This window comes from Apostichopus japonicus, chromosome 7 (genome assembly GCF_037975245.1).
Source record: "Apostichopus japonicus isolate 1M-3 chromosome 7, ASM3797524v1, whole genome shotgun sequence".
Lineage (NCBI taxonomy): Eukaryota > Metazoa > Echinodermata > Holothuroidea > Aspidochirotida > Stichopodidae > Apostichopus > Apostichopus japonicus.
The window spans coordinates 4976120-4995312 of NC_092567.1; the positions used below are offsets into that span (position 1 = coordinate 4976120).

General features: G+C 41.0%; 1 protein-coding gene across 4 annotated transcripts; it reads left to right on the forward strand.

Moving 5' to 3' along the window:
• The first annotated feature begins 11939 nt into the window (after positions 1–11939).
• LOC139970320 (uncharacterized) lies at positions 11940–18662 on the forward strand. 4 transcript variants are annotated; one of them, XM_071975986.1, is made up of 8 exons: positions 11940–12244; positions 13340–13497; positions 13597–13733; positions 14039–14123; positions 14358–14545; positions 15130–15277; positions 16076–16215; positions 17013–18662. In XM_071975986.1, exons 5-8 carry the CDS (start codon positions 14384–14386, stop codon positions 17304–17306), a joined length of 744 nt encoding a protein of 247 aa, XP_071832087.1. In that variant the 5' UTR covers positions 11940–12244; positions 13340–13497; positions 13597–13733; positions 14039–14123; positions 14358–14383; the 3' UTR covers positions 17307–18662. The 4 variants fall into 4 exon arrangements, with proteins under 4 accessions (XP_071832087.1, XP_071832084.1, XP_071832086.1 ...); XM_071975983.1 differs by lacking the exon at positions 13340–13497 and having other exon boundaries at positions 11940–13157; XM_071975985.1 differs by lacking the exon at positions 13340–13497 and having other exon boundaries at positions 11940–12420.
• The last annotated feature ends 531 nt before the right edge of the window (positions 18663–19193 follow it).

Sequence of the window (19193 nt, forward strand, 5' to 3'; positions counted from 1 at the left end):
CCTAGGGAAGAAGATAATGGCTTCAGTCTAACTTACATACACCATATATGAGGCAATGCATGTCATACATTGTATTGCTTACCATTGTGTAAAAGTACACAAAGAGGTGTATGTGCTTAGGGTGGCATACTCCTATTAGAGTCTATATCAATCCGCTCGATTGTTCTCCTTCAGGAAAAGTGCCAAAAAGCAGGGTAGAAAATAAAGATTGCCCAAATGCCAGGCAAGCTCAGTTTTTTTGTAGTATGTACCTTGGTCTGATTATGATTATTATTAGTTTTACAGTCTTGTACAGGGCCGAGGCCCTTTCAAACGACTTGTACAACTTGACCCTGGTCATTGGTAAGTTGTCACACCTACACACCAAAGTGTGCACAATTCAATCAATCTCTCCTTAGGCACCACAATCACATGTCCTCGGGGGCACTTCCCATAGGGTGCAGCCACAAACTGGCGCACACAACTATATTTACAAGTCCCCATTTATACACCTGGGTGAAGAGAGGCAATGGAGATAAAGCGCCTTGCCCAAGGACACAACGCAATGATCTGGCCAGGGCTCGAACCTGTAATCCTTAGATCAATCCACTGCCTTAACCACTTGACCACAACGCCCTCCCATGGATGTGTTTGAAATTAAGAAACTATAAAGTCGTTGAATTTATATGTGCATTGTCACCTGTGGGATACTCCAAAGATTATCTGGCATGCTGTAACATATCAACCCGAACTTATTATCAGCATGTTGAGTTACCATGCAGGTACATAGACAGTCACAGTTTGTTGGGTACCCAGGACTAAACTGATGAATGCTGAATTCTATATTTCTAAAATGAAATACTCTTGTTGAAATCAATCAGTTACATAGAACTGTGTTATACATGTAGTGAGTTCATATGTGAGAAACATTGTGTAATGTTGGCAGCAATTTGACAGTCATCGGATACCAATGGCTTTAAATTTGCTACCATTTCTAATAAATAAATATATGTTGCCATACGTCTTTCTTAGGATTCTAATTGCTGTCCACAACTTTAAGTAAGCTGTGGTCAGTCAACAATATTGTTTTGTAAAACCAGATAAACAAACAAAATAAAACGAAACAGTTGATGAAAGTCATAGTACTATGACTTTCATCAACTCTTTCGTTTTATTTTGTTCGTTTATCTGGTTCTACAAAGTAAAACACTTCCTAAATATTGTTTTGCCATGTTTTAACATTAATTTATGTTATGTTTTCAGTGTCGAGAGAGAGAGAGGAGTAGCAGAACCTGTTCAGTTGCTGTCCAATCCACAATATTACTCTTGTGAAACATTCCTTAAATATTATTGTAACTGAAGCTCTCTGATGCATGCCATACACCAGACCGGCATCACTTTACAAACTTAAGAGAGTTCTTATGCGTTGAATCTTAGCCATTTATTTCTATTAACCCTACATCTATATTATTATCATATTCTATGTATCTGTTTATTCTGTTCTATGTTCTCTTCTGGTCACATTCCACCCTCATGTTTCTTGGTTTACTATATATGGTTATATTTATTATTCTGTCAATACTGCTGTTACACAATGTTGGTCTTCATAATAAATAGAAAGAATGGCGGTTGTGTTATAAACAATACTTCCTCAAGCTGCTGAGTGATAAATATTTTAACATACTTTTATATGGTGTATAAGGCCAGAGACTGTATACTTCGCTTCTGTCCATGATGTAGGCCCAACCATTCATAATTCATGTTCGCCTCTATGTGGACGGAACATTAGCTTGAAAGGTAATGTTACACCTAATTAATTAGAATGTAATGAATTCCAATGATGTTTAGTTAAGGCTAATGATGTAATAAAACCCTCTCATGTTTATGTATATGGTTGATGATTATTCATGAGATGCTGATTATTGTGTTTACTGTTGAACTTTAATTCCTCTTTTCTTGTTTATTATTCCCAGAAAGTTTTCTGTTGTTCATTTATACTTGTATAATTATACTTTACGTATAATATAATAAATTGTTAGAGGAGTGGAGAGGGAGAGGGGAGATGGAGGGGTTTGAGGAAGATGTAGGGGTTTGATGGAGGGGGTTGGGGAGTTGGAGAGGGTGGGGGATGGAGGGAGATGGAGGTGTTTGAGGGAGGGGTTGGGAAGTTGGAGAGGGTGGGGAATGGAGGGGTGTGAGGGAGATGGAGGGGTTTGATGGAGATGTAGGGGTTTGATGGAGGGGGTTGGGGAGTTGGAGAGGGTGGGGGATGGAGGGAGATGGAGGCGTTTGAGGGAGGGGTTGGGAAGTTGGAGAGGTTGGGGTATGGAGGGGTGTGAGGGAGATGGAGCGGGTTGGGGAGTTGGAGAGGGTGGGGATGGAGGGAGATGGAGGGGTTTGAGGGAGGGGTTGGGGAGTTGGAGAGGGTGGGGAATGGAGGGGTGTGAGGGAGATGGAGGGGTTTGATGGAGATGTAGGGGTTTGATGGAGGGGGTTGGGGAGTTGGAGAGGGTGGGGGATGGAGGGGTTTGAGGGAGGGGTTGGGAAGTTGGAGAGGTTGGGGAATGGAGGGGTGTGAGGGAGATGGAGCGGGTTGGGTAGTTGGAGAGGGTGGGGATGGAGGGAGATGGAGGGGTTTGAGGGAGGGGTTGGGGAGTTGGAGAGGGTGGGGAATGGAGGGAGATGGAGGGGTTTGATGGAGATGTAGGGGTTTGAGGGAGGGGTTGGGAAGTTGGAGAGGTTGGGGAATGGAGGGGTGTGAGGGAGATGGAGTGGGTTGGGGAGTTGGAAATGGTGGGGGATGGAGGGAGATGGAGGGGTTTGAGGGAGGGGTTGGGAAGTTGGAGAGGTTGGGGAATGGAGGGGTGTGAGGGAGATGGAGCGGGTTGGGGAGTTGGAAAGGGTGGGGATGGAGGGAGATGGAGGGGTTTGAGGGAGGGGTTGGGGAGTTGGAGAGGGTGGGGGATGGAGGGGTGTGAGGGAGATGGAGCGGGTTGGGGAGTTGGAGAGGGTGGGATGGAGGGATTTGAGGGAGGGGTTGGGGAGTTGGAGAGGGTGGGGAATGGAGGGGTGTGAGGGAGATGGAGCGGGTTGGGGAGTTGGAGAGGGTGGGGATGGAGGGTGATGGAAGGGTTTGAGGGAGGGGTTAGGGAGTTGGAGAGGGTGGGGGATGGAGGGGTGTGAGGGAGATGGAGCGGGTTGGGGAGTTGGAGAGGGTGGGGATGGAGGGAGATGGAGGGGTTTGAGGGAGGGGTTGGGGAGTTGGAGAGGTGGGGGATGGAGTGGTGTCAGGGAGATGGAGCGGGTTGGGACGTTGGAGAGGGTGGGGAATGGAGGGGTGTGAGGGAGATGAGCGGGTTGGGGAGTTGGAGGGGGTGGGGATGGAGGGGTTTGAGGGAGATGGAGGGGTTTGATGGAGATGTAGGGGTTTGATGGAGATGGAGCGGGTTAGGGAGTTGGAGAGGGTGGGGGATGGAGGGGTGTGAGGGAGATGGAGCGGGTTGGGGAGTTGTATAGGGTGGGGATGGAGGGAGATGGAGGGGTTTGAGGGAGGGGTTGTGGAGTTGGAGAGGGTGGGGGATGGAGTGGTGTCAGGGAGATGGAGCGGGTTGGGGAGTTGGAGAGGGTGGGGAATGGAGGGGTGTGAGGGAGATGAACGGGTTGGGGAGTTGGAGAGGGTGGGGATGGAGGGGTTTGAGGGAGATGGAGGGGTTTGATGGAGATGTAGGGGTTTGATGGAGGGGGTTGGGGAGTTGGAGAGGGTGGGGAATGGAGGGGTTTGATGGAGGGGGTTGGGGAGTTGGAGAGGGTGGGGGATGGAGGGGTGTGAGGGAGATGGAGCGGGTTGGGGAGTTGGAGAGGGTGGGGATGGAGTGGTTTGATGGAGCAGGTAAGGGCGTTGGAGAGGGTGGGGATGGAGGGGTTTGAGGGAGGGGTTGGGGAGTTGGAGAGGGTGGGGGATGGAGGGGTGTGAGGGAGATGGAGCGGGTTGGGGAGTTGGAGAGGGTGGGATGGAGGGAGATGGAGGGGTTTGAGGGAGGGGTTGGGGAGTTGGAGAGGGTGGGGATGGAGGGGTTTGAGGGAGCGGGTTGGGGAGTTGGAGAGGATGGGATGGAGCGAGATGGAAGGGTTTGAGGGAGGGGTTGGGGAGTTGGAGCGGGTGGGGGATGGAGGGGTGTGAGGGAGATGGAGGGGTTTGATGGAGCGGGTTAGGGAGTTGGAGAGGGTGGGGATGGAGGGAGATGGAGGGGTTTGAGGGAGGGGTTGGGGAATTGGAGAGGGTGGGGGATGGAGGGGTGTGAGGGAGATGGAAGGGTTTAGGAGACGGAGGGGGTTGGGGAGATGGAGGGGTTTTGAGAGATATGGTGGGGTTGGGGAGATAGAGGGGGTTGAGGAGATGGAAGGGGTTTGGGAGATGGAGGGGACGATGGTTATAAACGGTATTTTTTCTATCTTTCCTAACAGGGTCAGTGCATTGCTCTTTACACGCAGTAGTTTAGTATTCAGGGCCGTACTGTAGTCTGCGCATGGGTACCTGCCCTTTAAGATTTACACTTTCTAAATGAAAGTAGGCCTACGATAAATGTTCATATCATTTCTTCTGATTTAATTAGTCTGTAGTGTGCAAACTCTGAGATTCTAGGCACGTATTGTAGGAATGGCGGTCAAGTAACATAAGGTTTACTTAAACTGCTCATCACGTATATGCACGATCTCTGATGCGACTACTGTTTCTGGTGTTTTTCAGAGTGAGGGGGGGGGGGGCGGGCTGCGGCAGAGGGGGATTATACAGTAATAACCATAAAGGTAGAGAGTGCTCCAAAGATTTAATCTGCATGAACAGTGTAGCAGTCTAACGTGAAACTACGGTTCTTAAACATATACTTATTACGTATATGTTTCACTGTTATCCCCTATATTAGTGCCACGATGTTTTACTAAGAGTAATAAGGCACCGCCCCCTACACGGCCCTCTCACTCAGCAGGGGCGTATCCAGGATTTTCCAATAGGGGGGCTTCAGGCATGAATGATCGCCGTCCTGGGGGATGGGTCTAAGGGGAGGGGTGGAAAATTTTAGCTTTCGAAGAAGGGCTGAAATGCAAAATGGTGCCATATGCATGGGCGGTGATCCGTACTTCCGAGTGGGGGGGGGGGATATGACCTTGTTGACTATCTAAGCGTAGCGCCACCATGAGTTGGCGCGAAGCGTACAAGAAAATTTTGGGATTAACAAACCCTCTAGATGGCCGGAAACGGCACTTCCCGAGGTTTCCAAGCGGCATATACCCAACTTTAAAATAGGGATGTCATGTCCGAAATATCTCATAATCAGGATCCAAAATACCTTTTTTTTTAAATTTCGGGTGTTATTTTGGGAAAATTGCCCCTGTCAATCTTGTTTCAGGCGCAACGTTAGAATGTTCGAGAGCTCTTTTATATTATTCGATGAAGAAAATGGCCTCATGCAGGCTATTATAGGCCTATACACATGCAATACACAATAACACATAGTTACATTCCTAGGTACCGATTGCTAGGGCATCCAGGTGAAACGTGTATTAAGCATTACCCTGGTAACATGAGATTCTCAGCTGTTCGAGGGAACATGTACGTGTGTAGGCCTACTATAGGGCATATATGGATACTATGAGGGTGCATATATGTACTATATCAATACCGTGGGCGCAATAATACATTTTGTTGTTATAGGGCCAATGAAGCCTACAGTCAACTATTCTTGCTTTATAAAGACGCTTTATTTGAAAAGATCGCACTGCGTTTATGGTAGGCGAGAAATGAAGCTAAAAAAGAGCCGTACATTAACGATGATGCATAAATGTAGGCATGAAAATATTCTTATCCCTGGCATTTGGTGGGGGGATATGGTGTATTACATCCCCTCCACCCATTTTCATGGGGGGATATATTCCCCCTCAGGATCGCCGCCCATGGCCATATGTGATCCATTTTCCGACCTTAATAATAAGCAACATTTCCAGTAAACAGTGGCGGCGCCAAGGGGGGGGGGGGGGCTTTAACCCCCCACTGAAGTAGTTAGCCCGCCCCCAACTGAAATAGGCAACAACAAAAAAAACTCATTGAAACAATATAGTCTACCCAAATTTTGTCAGCCATAACGCAGTGCTACAATGGTCAATGGAAATTTTGATGAATTTTTCACATGATAATAGTCAGTGACTCAGTTGTGGTGCAGGAAGCCTTGTTTTGGTGACTGATAAAAACAATTCAGAATCCAGCTTTATCCGCCAGGTGTTGATGAGTTGTTTCTCAATTATGTTAGTGATACGAAAACTGTGAATTGGTATCTTCCATTCTAATTTGACTAAAGTTACTCACAAAAAAATGCATATTTTTGGAGAAATTTTCAGGTGAAAAAAGCCTCGCTAAATGCCACCATTTTGCATGTAGGCCTTTCCAGGATTGGGAAAAATTTCAAAAGGGGAGGGGGCACCCCCTCCCCTTATACCCCTCCCCCAGGACGGCGATCACTCAATCTTGTAAGCCACCCAAAAAAATGGCTCAGCCCCCCCTTAGCCTCCCAACTAAAAATTCCTGGCGCCGCCACTGCCAGTAAATATGGACACAAAATGCACAATTTAGTATGGCTGGCATGTCACTTAGTGTTTATAGTGATAATACAAACACAATTACCATCTATGTTTCTAAAACTATTATGCCGCCGAACTTCGCCAGAACCTTTTTTTGGCAAACAAAAAATAAAGCATACGGGAGGGGGGTTGAGCGATCACCGACAACTCACTTAAAGGTCGTCATCAATTTTTTTAGTTTTTTTTTTGCTAAACATTTTTTTTTTTAGTGACGGCCAATAGGGGGGGGGGGGGCGCGCGCCTGTTGAACCCCCCTGGATACGCCCCTGCACTCAGCTCGTTCCCCCTCCCCTACCCGCAGTACAGTATAGGTCCTTTTTCTGACGTGAAAAAATAATGACACAAACCTTACATATAATTTACACCTAATTCCCCATATGGCTTCCCCTCACCATGTTTTTGCTACGGCTACCATCATATGCCACAACTTGTATTGGTACGCCATGCGTCAACCGATGGTGGCGCTCCGCTCAGATAGTGTCATGACGGTCCCTTTTTGGAAATGACCAACCCACTCAAATTTCTTGAAAAAGCGCCTGGTGCCGTATATCCGCACATCAAAGCATCGCTATGTAACATTTGGACAATACATTTTTACTCGATGTTCCTTAACTGCTGCTAGGAATTCTACCCAGGCTACGGCCATGAAGTATATCTTTATTTTTATGATTTGTTGTTTCCGATGAAGTGAATATACCTAGATACCAAATAGTGCTTTCAAATGTACTTATAATAACATATGTGTGCATGTTGTAGATGTCTGGATAACAAGATATTCTTGTGTGCAAAGTTTATATGCTTCCTTTTGGGTTTAAGTTTCAATCTGAATAATCATGATTAATGCACTAAGTTACATCAGGATGTGAAATAGATAAGTCTTTTTAATTCAAGTCTAATCTTGTCAAATGTGACTTTTATTAAATACATTTATGAATGACATATATCAATTCAGGCACCAAACAGAAGTAAACCTGAAGATTTGTAGAGTCCGACCCCTGGACCCTGGCGGGGATTCGCCCCTGGACCCCACCCCAAAAGGCTTTGCTCGCCGACTCCTTCAGTTTTATTCATGTTCCCTTATTTTGCCCCCCCCCCACCCAACTTTCAATTAGAATTGATGCTCCTGATCAGAGCATGATCGATTTTAGCTTAAAGCAGCCGGTTGTGTTTGTAGCTTTATCTCTTACGCCTATATACTGGTGAACTAATCACTGTCTACTGTTAACTTGTAGTAATAACTGATTAAAGAAACAATATGTTCACAAAACTCGAGTCTGTCACATCTCAAAACAAACAAAGAAACTTTAATCAGTATGATCCTAACAATCCGGTGTTATCATCCTCTATCGGTTAGTGGGGGGGGGGGGGGGGTGATTTGAATTAATTTGTCCACCATGAATGTTGAAATTAGACAAGAAGTTAGAGGATTTGCAAATGAGAGAATAAAGCATTACATTAATATAATTAAGAGCGGAGACACGATTGAGGTGTTTGTTATGATATGCAATATTTCATGACTTGGTCTGAACATGTCACAGAGGTACACAATATATAAATGAGCACCTTTATCTTGCTTTATCTGCCTCGATTTATTTTAAGCGAAAATATAGTATCGTGCTGAAAATAAAGCTTGCGTACGAAAAAATACCCAGATTATAGTGAAACTATCTTTCACCTTTTCACACCCATGCCCCCCCCCCCCCCCCAAAAAAAAGTCTCCCATCTCCATTTTATACGCTCATTTAAAAGAAATTGAATGACTTGTAGATTTGAGGCCTAAGTTAGCGCTGAGTAAGTATCGTACATGGAATGTGTAACATTCGGTAATTATAGCAAGGAGTTCTATATGTAACAGCTACCTACTGTACTTATACCAGGGAGCTCTCTCAAAATAAGCTCCCTAATTATAGCAGGGAGCTATTCTCAGTGACAGGTCCCTAATTATAGCAGGGAGCTCTATATGTAACAGCTCACTAATTAAGATTAATTAATTGCAATTATGATATATACACTCATAATATATTATGACAGATCAAGTTATACCAAAGAACTCAGCTCCCTTTCTCTTCATTCCGTGACGGTTCCTTGCAAGGTATGAAGCAACACAGACACTACATTGTATGGCCCGATAGTCAGGTACTACAGCTCTCTGCAGGGGTCATAGACAGTGCGCGCAGGATTTCAAAAGTGGAGGACACATTCAATCTTGTCCATGGATGGATTTAGTTAGGTACCTGAACCTTGGCAGAAGGACTAGAGGCGAACCAAAGATTTTATAAGGAGAGGATGATGCCCTGTGGTCATTCAAGCCGACTATCATTTAGTGGGTCTGGGTCCCCCCCCCCCCAAATAAAAGTTTAGACGTCAATCGGTGCATTTTGAAGCGTATTTAGAATATAAATTTCATCCATATATTAGCTCTAAACGCAACGTTTTGCTAATAAATACTTTGTGAGCTTGAAAAAGGGAGAGGGTTATCCCGTAGTAGTGGTCTAATTATTTTCCGGCTGAACGCAACAAAAATTCTGTGAATGACGATGGGCGGTCGACCACCCTTTCCTTCTTCCCCTTTGGCATGTCATTGTTCGTAGATTATATGCCATACACAAGGGATATTGTTAACTGTCGTAACTTAATATATTATAGTAATTATGAACCGTATACTTATATTGTTGACAATTGTTTACGACAGATTTTCTTAGTTAGTTTTGCTTGCCTATGCAAATTGTATTATGTGGTCTGACCGAATGACGTCATATAGGCTTACTTTGTATGTAATGGGTCAACATGCTGACTGGAAATTTAAGAAAACAATCGGACTAACCTTAAACTTAAATGACTTCTCACATCAGTTTACAATAACAAGCCTAAAAAAAACGGTTTTAAATTCTGAATGAAACATCACCCTTTCCTCCCCTGTCTATATGTAGGGATTGCTAGGGTGTAATGGACCAACAATCACTCGATTTGTAAAGGGATCTAATTGACTGTCTTGGTGTTGTCCTACAGTATTGCTATGGTTGAATATTTATGTTCTCCTGATTAATAACAAATTGTACATGACTCTGCAGAACAAGGTATTTACGTTTTCTTTTGTTTTAAAGAATTCCTCAAGCGGCTGAGTGACCAATATATTAGTGAACTTTGTATGATGTATAGGGCCGGAGACTGTATCATTCGTTTATGTCCATGACGTATACCCAACCATTCATAATTCATGTTCGCCTTTACATACAGAACATTTACGAAAAAGGTAATTTAAACCATAATTCACTGAAAATGATATATTTATTCCCTATCATGTGTATGTATCTGGTTGATGATTATTCATGAGATGCTGATTATATTGTTTACTGTTTAAAACTTAAAATCCTCCTTTTCTTTGTTTTTCATTGTTTTTCATTCACAGCCATTTTCCGTTGTTCATATATACTTGTATAATAATGCTTTATATGTAATATAATACATTGTTAGACTCCAGCTGGACTTAAACGTGTTAGATATTGTTTTGTTTGTACATTGAATTTATATTTACACTATTAAACTAAGGATTTTGTAATACTACTCCGTATGTAAAGTACTGGTCAGAATTGAAATCTAAACCACGCTACCTATTAGTTTGGTATCTCGGTACATGTTATCACGAAGCAGTGTTTTGCTCCCAAATGTCTCAAAAAACAGTGTGTGTTAACTAACCCTCCTCTTCCTGGGGTCTGGAACGACTTGTCTGTTTGTTTGATGTTGTTAGTATTTACATACAATGCGCTAGTTATACACAGTTTCCATAGAACAAAGTAAGCCTATATTTCACTCGATATACGATGAAAAACGTGACCCACTATATGGAGCCACACATGGGGTCACATATATAGTGGAATTACTAGGGATGGGATGTTGATGGGGGCGTGATGGTTAAAGACGGTGTTTGTTCTATCTTTCCTAACATTCAGCGCATAGCCCTGTACAGTGTACACGCAGTAGTTTAGTATCATGGAATTGGATTGCGTTGAAGACGGAGTTTTCTTGTGACGTTAATTAGTATAATAACACAATTTAAGGTGATATTCGTTGTACCGAATGACTGGATACCTGGAGTGTCAAAGGGAGGTGTGTGAGTCGGAAGGGGAGGCCGGAGGAAAGAAGAGGGAGGGGGGCGCATCATCACATCTTCTTTAGTTCACTTCTTAGATGAAGACATTCTTCAGTGTCGAGGACACCAGGTCCACTCAGCTACGATTGTAGGCTACTTTAAGGCATCACTGAGTCATTCGGCTGGATCCTTTGTTAGCCAAACAATGCGAGGTAATCAAATGTTCCATGTTTAATGAAATTCATATTTTCAGTAAACGTTTGGTGACAACATTTCGAGATAATCGTCAAAACTCCATGACAAACGTTACGATTTCTATAAAGCGTGGAAAGTTGCGATATCAGTCTAAATTGTTCTATAGGAAAAATCAAATATCAGAAATATAACCACAAAATGTCAAGATATAAAATCGTTTTTGTTTTCTAAAATAATAGTCAAAAGTCGAGGTATAAGCAGGTTAATTCGACCAAGAATGTTTAACAAAAAAATCTGGGATCAATGTTCCTTCTGAGCAACCCTCAGATATTATATTGCGTGCTTGGTAATAACAGTTGGAGCGGATGTTAACACCTGGTACAGATAAAACCAACAGAAAAAAAGGAAACCTAGGCAATAATGTTTCATACTATAATGTTTATCTCTATTCCAGTTTCGATAATTTCAAGGGGTGGCAGACAAATATTTGAGGGCCTATTGCCGTATAGACCCTTCTGCTCCTCCCCTGCCCTCCATTATGATACAAGATTAGTCTCTGTACAGAGTAAGTAAATCTTTGATTTTGTATTAACATTATATTTGCGTATTAAGAGAGTAAACGTACACCGGTTTTACACTGAATTTCAGTTACTGCCCAGTGTATATGACTGGGGGTGGCAGACAAATACTTGAGGGCCTATCCCCCTAGCTACCCCTCTACTCCTGCCCTCCATAACGGTACAATATTACTTCAGTTGCTGCCCAGTGTATATGATTACTGTTGTAGAAAAGAGTAGCCTCCATAGCATTGTAACAAGAGCTCACTGAAACACGTCATTCACAGGACCCGAAGCACTTGATAAAGATGTCTCGTTAAACATCGGTCGTTGATTATCATTAGGCTTACGTCTAGAATGACTATATAAGCTGCTGTTATACGCTTGACATGAGCGAAAGACTTGTGACTTGACTCAAGGGCGTAGGAACCGGGGGGCTGGGGGGGGGCGCCAGCCCCCCAGTGAAAAATATGGGGGGCGGAAGTACACTCTTAGAACTACCGGTTCAAATAAATGATCCGATTTCCGTGTCATTTTAATTTGAACCGTTTCTGATCACTCTGAACCGTTTACGCAATCACTTCGAACCTATTTTGCATGCATGGTGGGAAAGTCTTCAAACGCTTTTGAACCAGTTCCCTGATCAACAGCAATGCAGAATTCCCATTGGTCGAGAGCAACCTATTGGTCACGTGCCTTCTGACGCTGAACCTATGACTCGAGTGAACGATGGAATTTGTTGAAGAAAAGCATGTAGAATGGGGTCTTGGAACGTTTGTCGCATTCTTCAAAGGTAAAATGTTAATGAAAAGTTACCCGAGCAGCATTTTTCTGACTCCAGTTGCTCTATTAATTTAAACTTTCTTTCCAAAAATGCAATTTTCTGTACGTAATACTGTAGATTGTCGAATGGAGCCGTTGTGATGTAGGCTCGCCTTTTCTACGGTTACGTATATCGTGACCCATTAGGTATACGTGCAGTATTCTAGGCCTTACTTAGGCAATCACGTTACTTACACCCACAGGCACTCGTAACGTTAAATATGTGTGTAGGCCGAGTAATATAAATGTTGCGTATATAAGCGCTGGTAGACTTAGCACTATTTTTCATTCACATGAAACAACTGTGAAAATACCATACATAGCTCTCGCTAAGCCCAATGGACAGTCAGCAACCCAGCTAAACAAAACTAATAGTGATAATTATAGATTCAGTGTCACCTCTATTATTTGTCACTTAATTTAAAATTCAATATATCAGCAAAACCGCATTGTCACAAAACAAAATTAGCAACAACATCCTTAGCCCATGCATGTTGGGTGTACTGCTCACTTGTATGAACATTCAGGTAGGGCTTGGGCGTCATATTGTCACCGTACATACTCTGAGCAGAAGTAGGCAGCATGCAATATTTCAATGTGAATCTGTCGGTAGATTTTTAGTTAACTTCAACTTGGCTGTAGGTGTCCTGCCTCTGGTATACATACAAGCTCATTGTCATGCCCATGCATCATTGCGTTTTATGAGATAGTGTTTCGCGAATCTATATATCTACCAAACACATCCATAGTGCATGAATTCGTGTTGTGCTCCTACGACTTCGTTGATTCGGGTTGACTTTGCAGTTTTAAGCACTAGCAGTACTGGACCCAGCATACTAACGTTTAAGCACTACTGCAATGTTAGCGAGTAGTTTGCTGTGTCGGTGAGTTAATTGTGCTCTTGGGTATTACTTTGCTTCGCAGAAGCACTGTTAAGGTCATTGATGTGATTCTGTGAACGCACAGTATAGCCTACACTCTGAGTCTGTGACCTACTGTATGTAGTATTATGCTTTTTATTTTCCTTTGTACCAGTATCCTTTTTCCTTTGATTTATCTTTGTCAGTATCAGGCATTCATCAATGGTCCAGATAAAAAAATGAAGAGCAAATGTGGGCTTCCTTATCCTGGGTCCCCCTTTGGCTAGGGTTCTGGATATGGTGAACCTACATTTCCACGTGGCCTGACGCAACCAGCCAAAATACAACAGACCATTATTCTTTGGTATGAAATATGTTAAGTTAGCTGTGGTATATGTTGAACAGAAAGTTATATATCCAAGTTGCCCCCTTAGGTTTACTGTATTTATAATTCTTTTTACAGGATATTCGAGGAATACTTCAAAAGCTTCAAAAAAGAACAATAATTGAGGAAATGGAAGCAGGATTACTAAGCTACCACTCCAGGAAAAAGGTGATGAATGCCCTAGTGTCTCACCTTATCACAACGTATGGAAAATAGTAAGTGTAGTATTGCCTTCTCATTACAATAAGGGTAAGCACAGATGCTTCTCGGTGCATTCAATGAATGTCGCAGTGGCATGGTCCCATTACAAACCATTTTGGACACCACTTTGTCGATGTTATGAATATGTTATGTTCATGATTTTGAACTCCTTGATGTTAAGAGCCTGTTTGGAAAAGTACCAAGGAAAGCGCTTACTTTCTTGCAGACTAATGCACTAAACAAGAGGACACTATTAATGAAACAGTAGGGAAACTCATTGATTGCTTCAATTGTCTGGTTTATCTTTTTACATTTACAGTCCGAAGTCTGACGTAAAATTGGCCATGGCCAAAGCCATAGTAAGAGATTTCAAGCAACTAGATAATGAAGATCGTGACGGCTACGTAAGTTTAACTTTATATTTAATGTAAGTCCTGCTGCAATTTAAATATTATACTGCCTCATATTCTTTGAACACTTCTTAACTTCCTATGAAGAAATGATGGCACAGCATCAGGGTCCTAGATAAGAGCTCTGTAATTGCTTTACTTCTTGGCAGTGTAGAATTTTATGAACCAATGAAAGTTTTATCATGATATGATGTATTTTATCCTTGTGTGTACTATTTACTTCTGCAGATGATTTTAGTGAAGACCTTTCATCCATGGTGACATGGTTAAAGTGCCATATTGCCCCTGCAGACCAGGTTCTAGAGTTCATGGCAAAGACTGCAAAGGCCAGAGCTGCTGACATCAGGGACAATAAACAGAAGAAATTCTCAGATATCTTAAAAGAATATCCAAGACTTATAGATACTGATGGAATGGTACGTAAATGGTACGTAATCTACAAACAGCACAGAGATGCACTTTAAGTACATGTGGTGACGACAAAGACAAATACTAATCTTAAATTGAAGTAAGTGAACACCACACGCCACCACATTGATTCTGGACTGCAGCTAGCAAGCTCTTTGTAATTTATTCAGCTGTGAAATCACAAGACAGCTACTGGACCAATGGAGCCTGTTGCATTTCACTTTGGTTGGGTCCAGTATGTAACGCTGTTTGTTAAAGAAGTATCAAAGGGTGGGTAAATGTACGCACAGTTTGGCAGAACCTCTAGAATAGTGTTCAAAATATCAGGAGTAGTCCTGTGTTGAAATATCACTCATTCAGAGATTAATTGTCATGTATTCCCAGTCATTCTATGTAATGTGTTTATGTCATGGTTATTAACCATCATGTCAAAGATAAGAAAAAAAGCAGTAATTAAAGAATGTCATGCCATTGCAGTCCACATCAAAATAATTTGAAAGCAAGTCTTGAGCATAGATTGTGATCTCCACCTGGAATACAGGGCCTTACTGTTAGTGTACTTCTATTGACATTCTGACATTTGTTATCGTAGGTAGAACAAGACTTCAAGATTTTGTTTCCTGAGGCATGTGATGCCCTATTCATGAAGTGGCCGAGCCTGGAAGAGAAGGTATTGGCCTATGCAAACAAGCAGGTTGATTGGAAAGATATATTACATTTTCATGGAAACCTTTCCACTAGTAAGTGATTTTCTATTTTTTGTTAATCAATTGTTTTCATTTTGCATTTCTGGCGAAGAAGGGCTTGGGTTTCTGCTAAAAAGGTAGTCCATTTCTAATACTTTTTTAACAATAAAATACTTAATGTGACACTTCCTATTTCTTTTTAGTAACAATATTGAACTGTCTTGAAACAGGAATAAGAGCATTCCTTATTCCATTTACAGTTTGCTTAGGTGGTGCCATTTCTCATAGTGGAATGTCTCAGTCAGAAAAAAAATGCATATACAGTTACTGCATATTGTAAATCCTTACCTAATTTATTTAAATGGTGAACATGCTGTATGTCTGTTTTTCATTTAATTGGACAATACATTGCGTCCATTCTAATACCAAAAAATATGCTGATGTATGCATAGCATAAACAATTGATAGGCCTTCCCATTCAATGTTGGAGAAGACATGCTTCATTTCACTAGATCAAGCATATCAATAATCAAACGTGGTGTGCCACAATGTTCTTTCCTGAACCTAGAAATAGGTAGATAGTGAAACAGAACAAGGTTATATTGAAGTGATACGAATTTATTACTTTGAGAGGCATTATTTTTAAAAATCACATATCAACATGGCCTCACTTGTAAGATAAGGACACCCCCCCCCCCAAAAAAAAAACGGGATAATCAAATTCATGATGGGCGATGCTACACACTGTGGGTAACACCATCAGTCTACTCAACTCAATGTCTACTCAAAGGAAAAAGCTTTAAAAATCTGAGACCAATGTTTTTCACTCTGAACTTTATTACTTTTTTTCAGATAAGAAAAGGAGTAATATTGCCATCCAGGTGCTTCCTTTGCTCTTTCCTCCTGGTATGTCAAGGACAGTTGGTAAGAAAGGCCCAAACAAGCATGCCACCATTCCTGAAGCTTTGTGCCGTTTCATTCAGTTTGAGGAGGTAAGAGTAACACAGTGAAAGAGAACAAGAACACACAAACAAATATATATATGTATATATATATATATATATATATATATATATATATATATATATATATATATATATATATATATATATATATATATATATATCAAACAAGGCCCTGTTTCCACTTAAGAATGATACCCTGAGTTTGGAATCAAACTTCCTACCTTGTTGAATCTGTGATCATTTATATTGATACACATAAGTTTACATGACAGCAGATGCAAAACAGCTACTTCTATTGGCCCGCAAAATAAATGTTTATGTATTACATAATACTTGTTAATACAAAATATATTTGATATGAATATATATATATATATATATATATATATATATGTATTTATATTTATATAAATATTTATATTTATATATATATATACATACTAATATATAAATACATGCTCTGTTCAAGGGTACCAAAATGGGGTAAAATACCCATTCCAAGTGCAATTGATTCAACCAAAATGCTGTCTTTAAAACTTTGTTGTTTACCAAACATTAGATTAGAAAAAAAGGTAGTCATAGGATACTTTTTAAATCTGGTCATACAAAAGGGTTAAAACTAGCGAAGCTAGCTTAAACTCTTTTTAGGGTATAGTGCAATTTTCATAATTCCAGTTAAAAGATATGCAAGTTTGAGTCGCTCTCAAAAGCCCACCAAAGTCTGATCTCGTTGGTGGTATTGGGGTGGGGCATATAATTGTCAAGCTCTTAATTTTAATGGAAAGTTTAATCTGAATACTGTTTCCCCTTATTCTCTTCTTTAGATTGGCACAAACATACCAGACTTTCTGGAAAACATGCAGCAGTTGCAGCCGTTTATGTTGGCCTTAGGGGAAAGGGAATGCGCAGAACAAGTCTTTGTTGTCGTGGCAGGGAAGAACATTTCATTTGGCAACAGCCTTCTGAAGGCCTTAGATATATGTCTTAAAGTTATATACGTTTGGACATGGACTACCCATGGGAGTGTCAAAACACCTGGGATTTTATTCAAAAATGTATTTATGGACTGGGTGAGGGAAAGGGTAAGAGCACCTCTGCCCCAAGTGTTACCCTGCTGAAGAACTTTTTGGCCAAGGTGTAATATTCTTTATGGTAGATATTCATTCATTTACTTCAGTTGTTTTCTATCGATGTCGATGAGTTATTAAGGTTAAATGGTCATACTGAAAACCTTGTAATAAGGCTAACACAACTGCAGCAACTTACGTTTTCTCGTTTCTTGTGCAAGGTTGTCTAAATTATTTATAGTAAATGTCAACATTTGTGGCTTACCAACATAAGCCTAACCTTCAAAAACTTCAACCAATCTAATAGGACTATCAGTTCCTTTGTGGCAAGAAATCACAAATCATTTTAGGCTATCTGGTCTACCTTTGCTTGTTAAATGAGACACTTATTCTTTTAATTGGTTTATTTTGTCCACTGAGCATTACACTTCCTTGCAACGATTATAAAGTTTCAAGAGTTTTTAGAAGGGAGTCAGATCATCCTCTGTGGTGAGCCTGTAACATTTGCAATGTCTTATCAGTTATGGTATTTACCTTTTGTTATCCATTTCATAATTGTCATAGCTTCTTGCTGGAAACACACCTTGGTTTACTTTGGCTGCTGAATAGCATCTTGCAGTTTAGAAGTCCTCTTACTGAAAAAATCCTTTTAACTAGTTCTTGGAAATTTGTTTTCTCTTTTTCTTCTCTATTTTTGTTATCTGAAGTAACTGTTTAACTATTTATTCGTATGGTTTCGTATTATAAAATTTTAATCTCATCTTTAGAAGTGTTTAAATCCTTGCAATAGGCTGAAGTAATATATACAAAGATCTCTGTACATGAAACCTGTGTGTTTACAGCATAATTAAAAAAAGTAAATATCACTTCAACTTCAATCATCTCCTTCTGTTGGGGAGATTATTGTTTTTGCTTAACATGGAAGTCAAAGGTCAGCAAAGGTCAAGGCATAGGTCAAGGCATAATAACACACATAATGACACCATGTTAACACTATCTCTAGAAGTCAAAGGAAAATTGAAGTTAAATAGCAGTTTAGTCAGACATTTCAGTACCTAGCAATTTCTTTTAAATAGCATAACACTTCAAACTTCCATATAATGCTTGATATCCTAACATACACTTCATCGAATTTAAGGCTATGCCTACAGTTTGGAACTCCAAAATTGTATTTTCCAAGAAACATCAGTTCTTGAGGTATAATTTGTGGCCAAAACTGAACTAGTTGGAGAGTTGGTATATTTTTTGTGTAGGTTTGTATGTTCAGGAAACGATATTTGGGGATCCCTTTGTGTGTAGATGATTTGTTGTTACTATAATTATTAATTGGTTTTATATCCTGTAGTTATGTACTTTGCGTAATAAGTTATATATTGTAAAAATAAATATATGAAGACTTTATCCTGACCCTCATTTGAATCATTGTGTTATCTTTGGATTATCAATTTGAACCAAGATAGAATCAGTGTGAACCAGAATTACATCAATGTGAACCGGAATGTAGTCATCCTATCAATAAACAGTTTGAACCGGAATCGGATCATTTTATTTGAACCAAGTCTTCGGATCATTTTGAACCGGCTTGGTTGGGTGCCCGATTGATCCAGTGTTTGGTTCATATTTGATCCGTTTCTGATCATATCTGAACCGGGAATTTTAAGAGTGTATCATTCCGCCCCCCCCCCCCCGCTCCGCAAGTCAGAAAAACCCTTTTTCATTTCCAAATGAGAAAAAATCTCATTTGGAGCACCAAATTGCATTTAAGGCCAGGTGAAAATGCAAAATTCTTTACAAAATGGAGTGGGAGTTGAAGTGTGCTATATTGCACCAAATTGCATCTGAGGCCACCTGGAAATGCCAAAAAAATCCAAAGGGGAGGGGGACACCCCCTCCCTTAGACCCCTCGTATCTACCTTCGTTTTCATAACTTACTATATA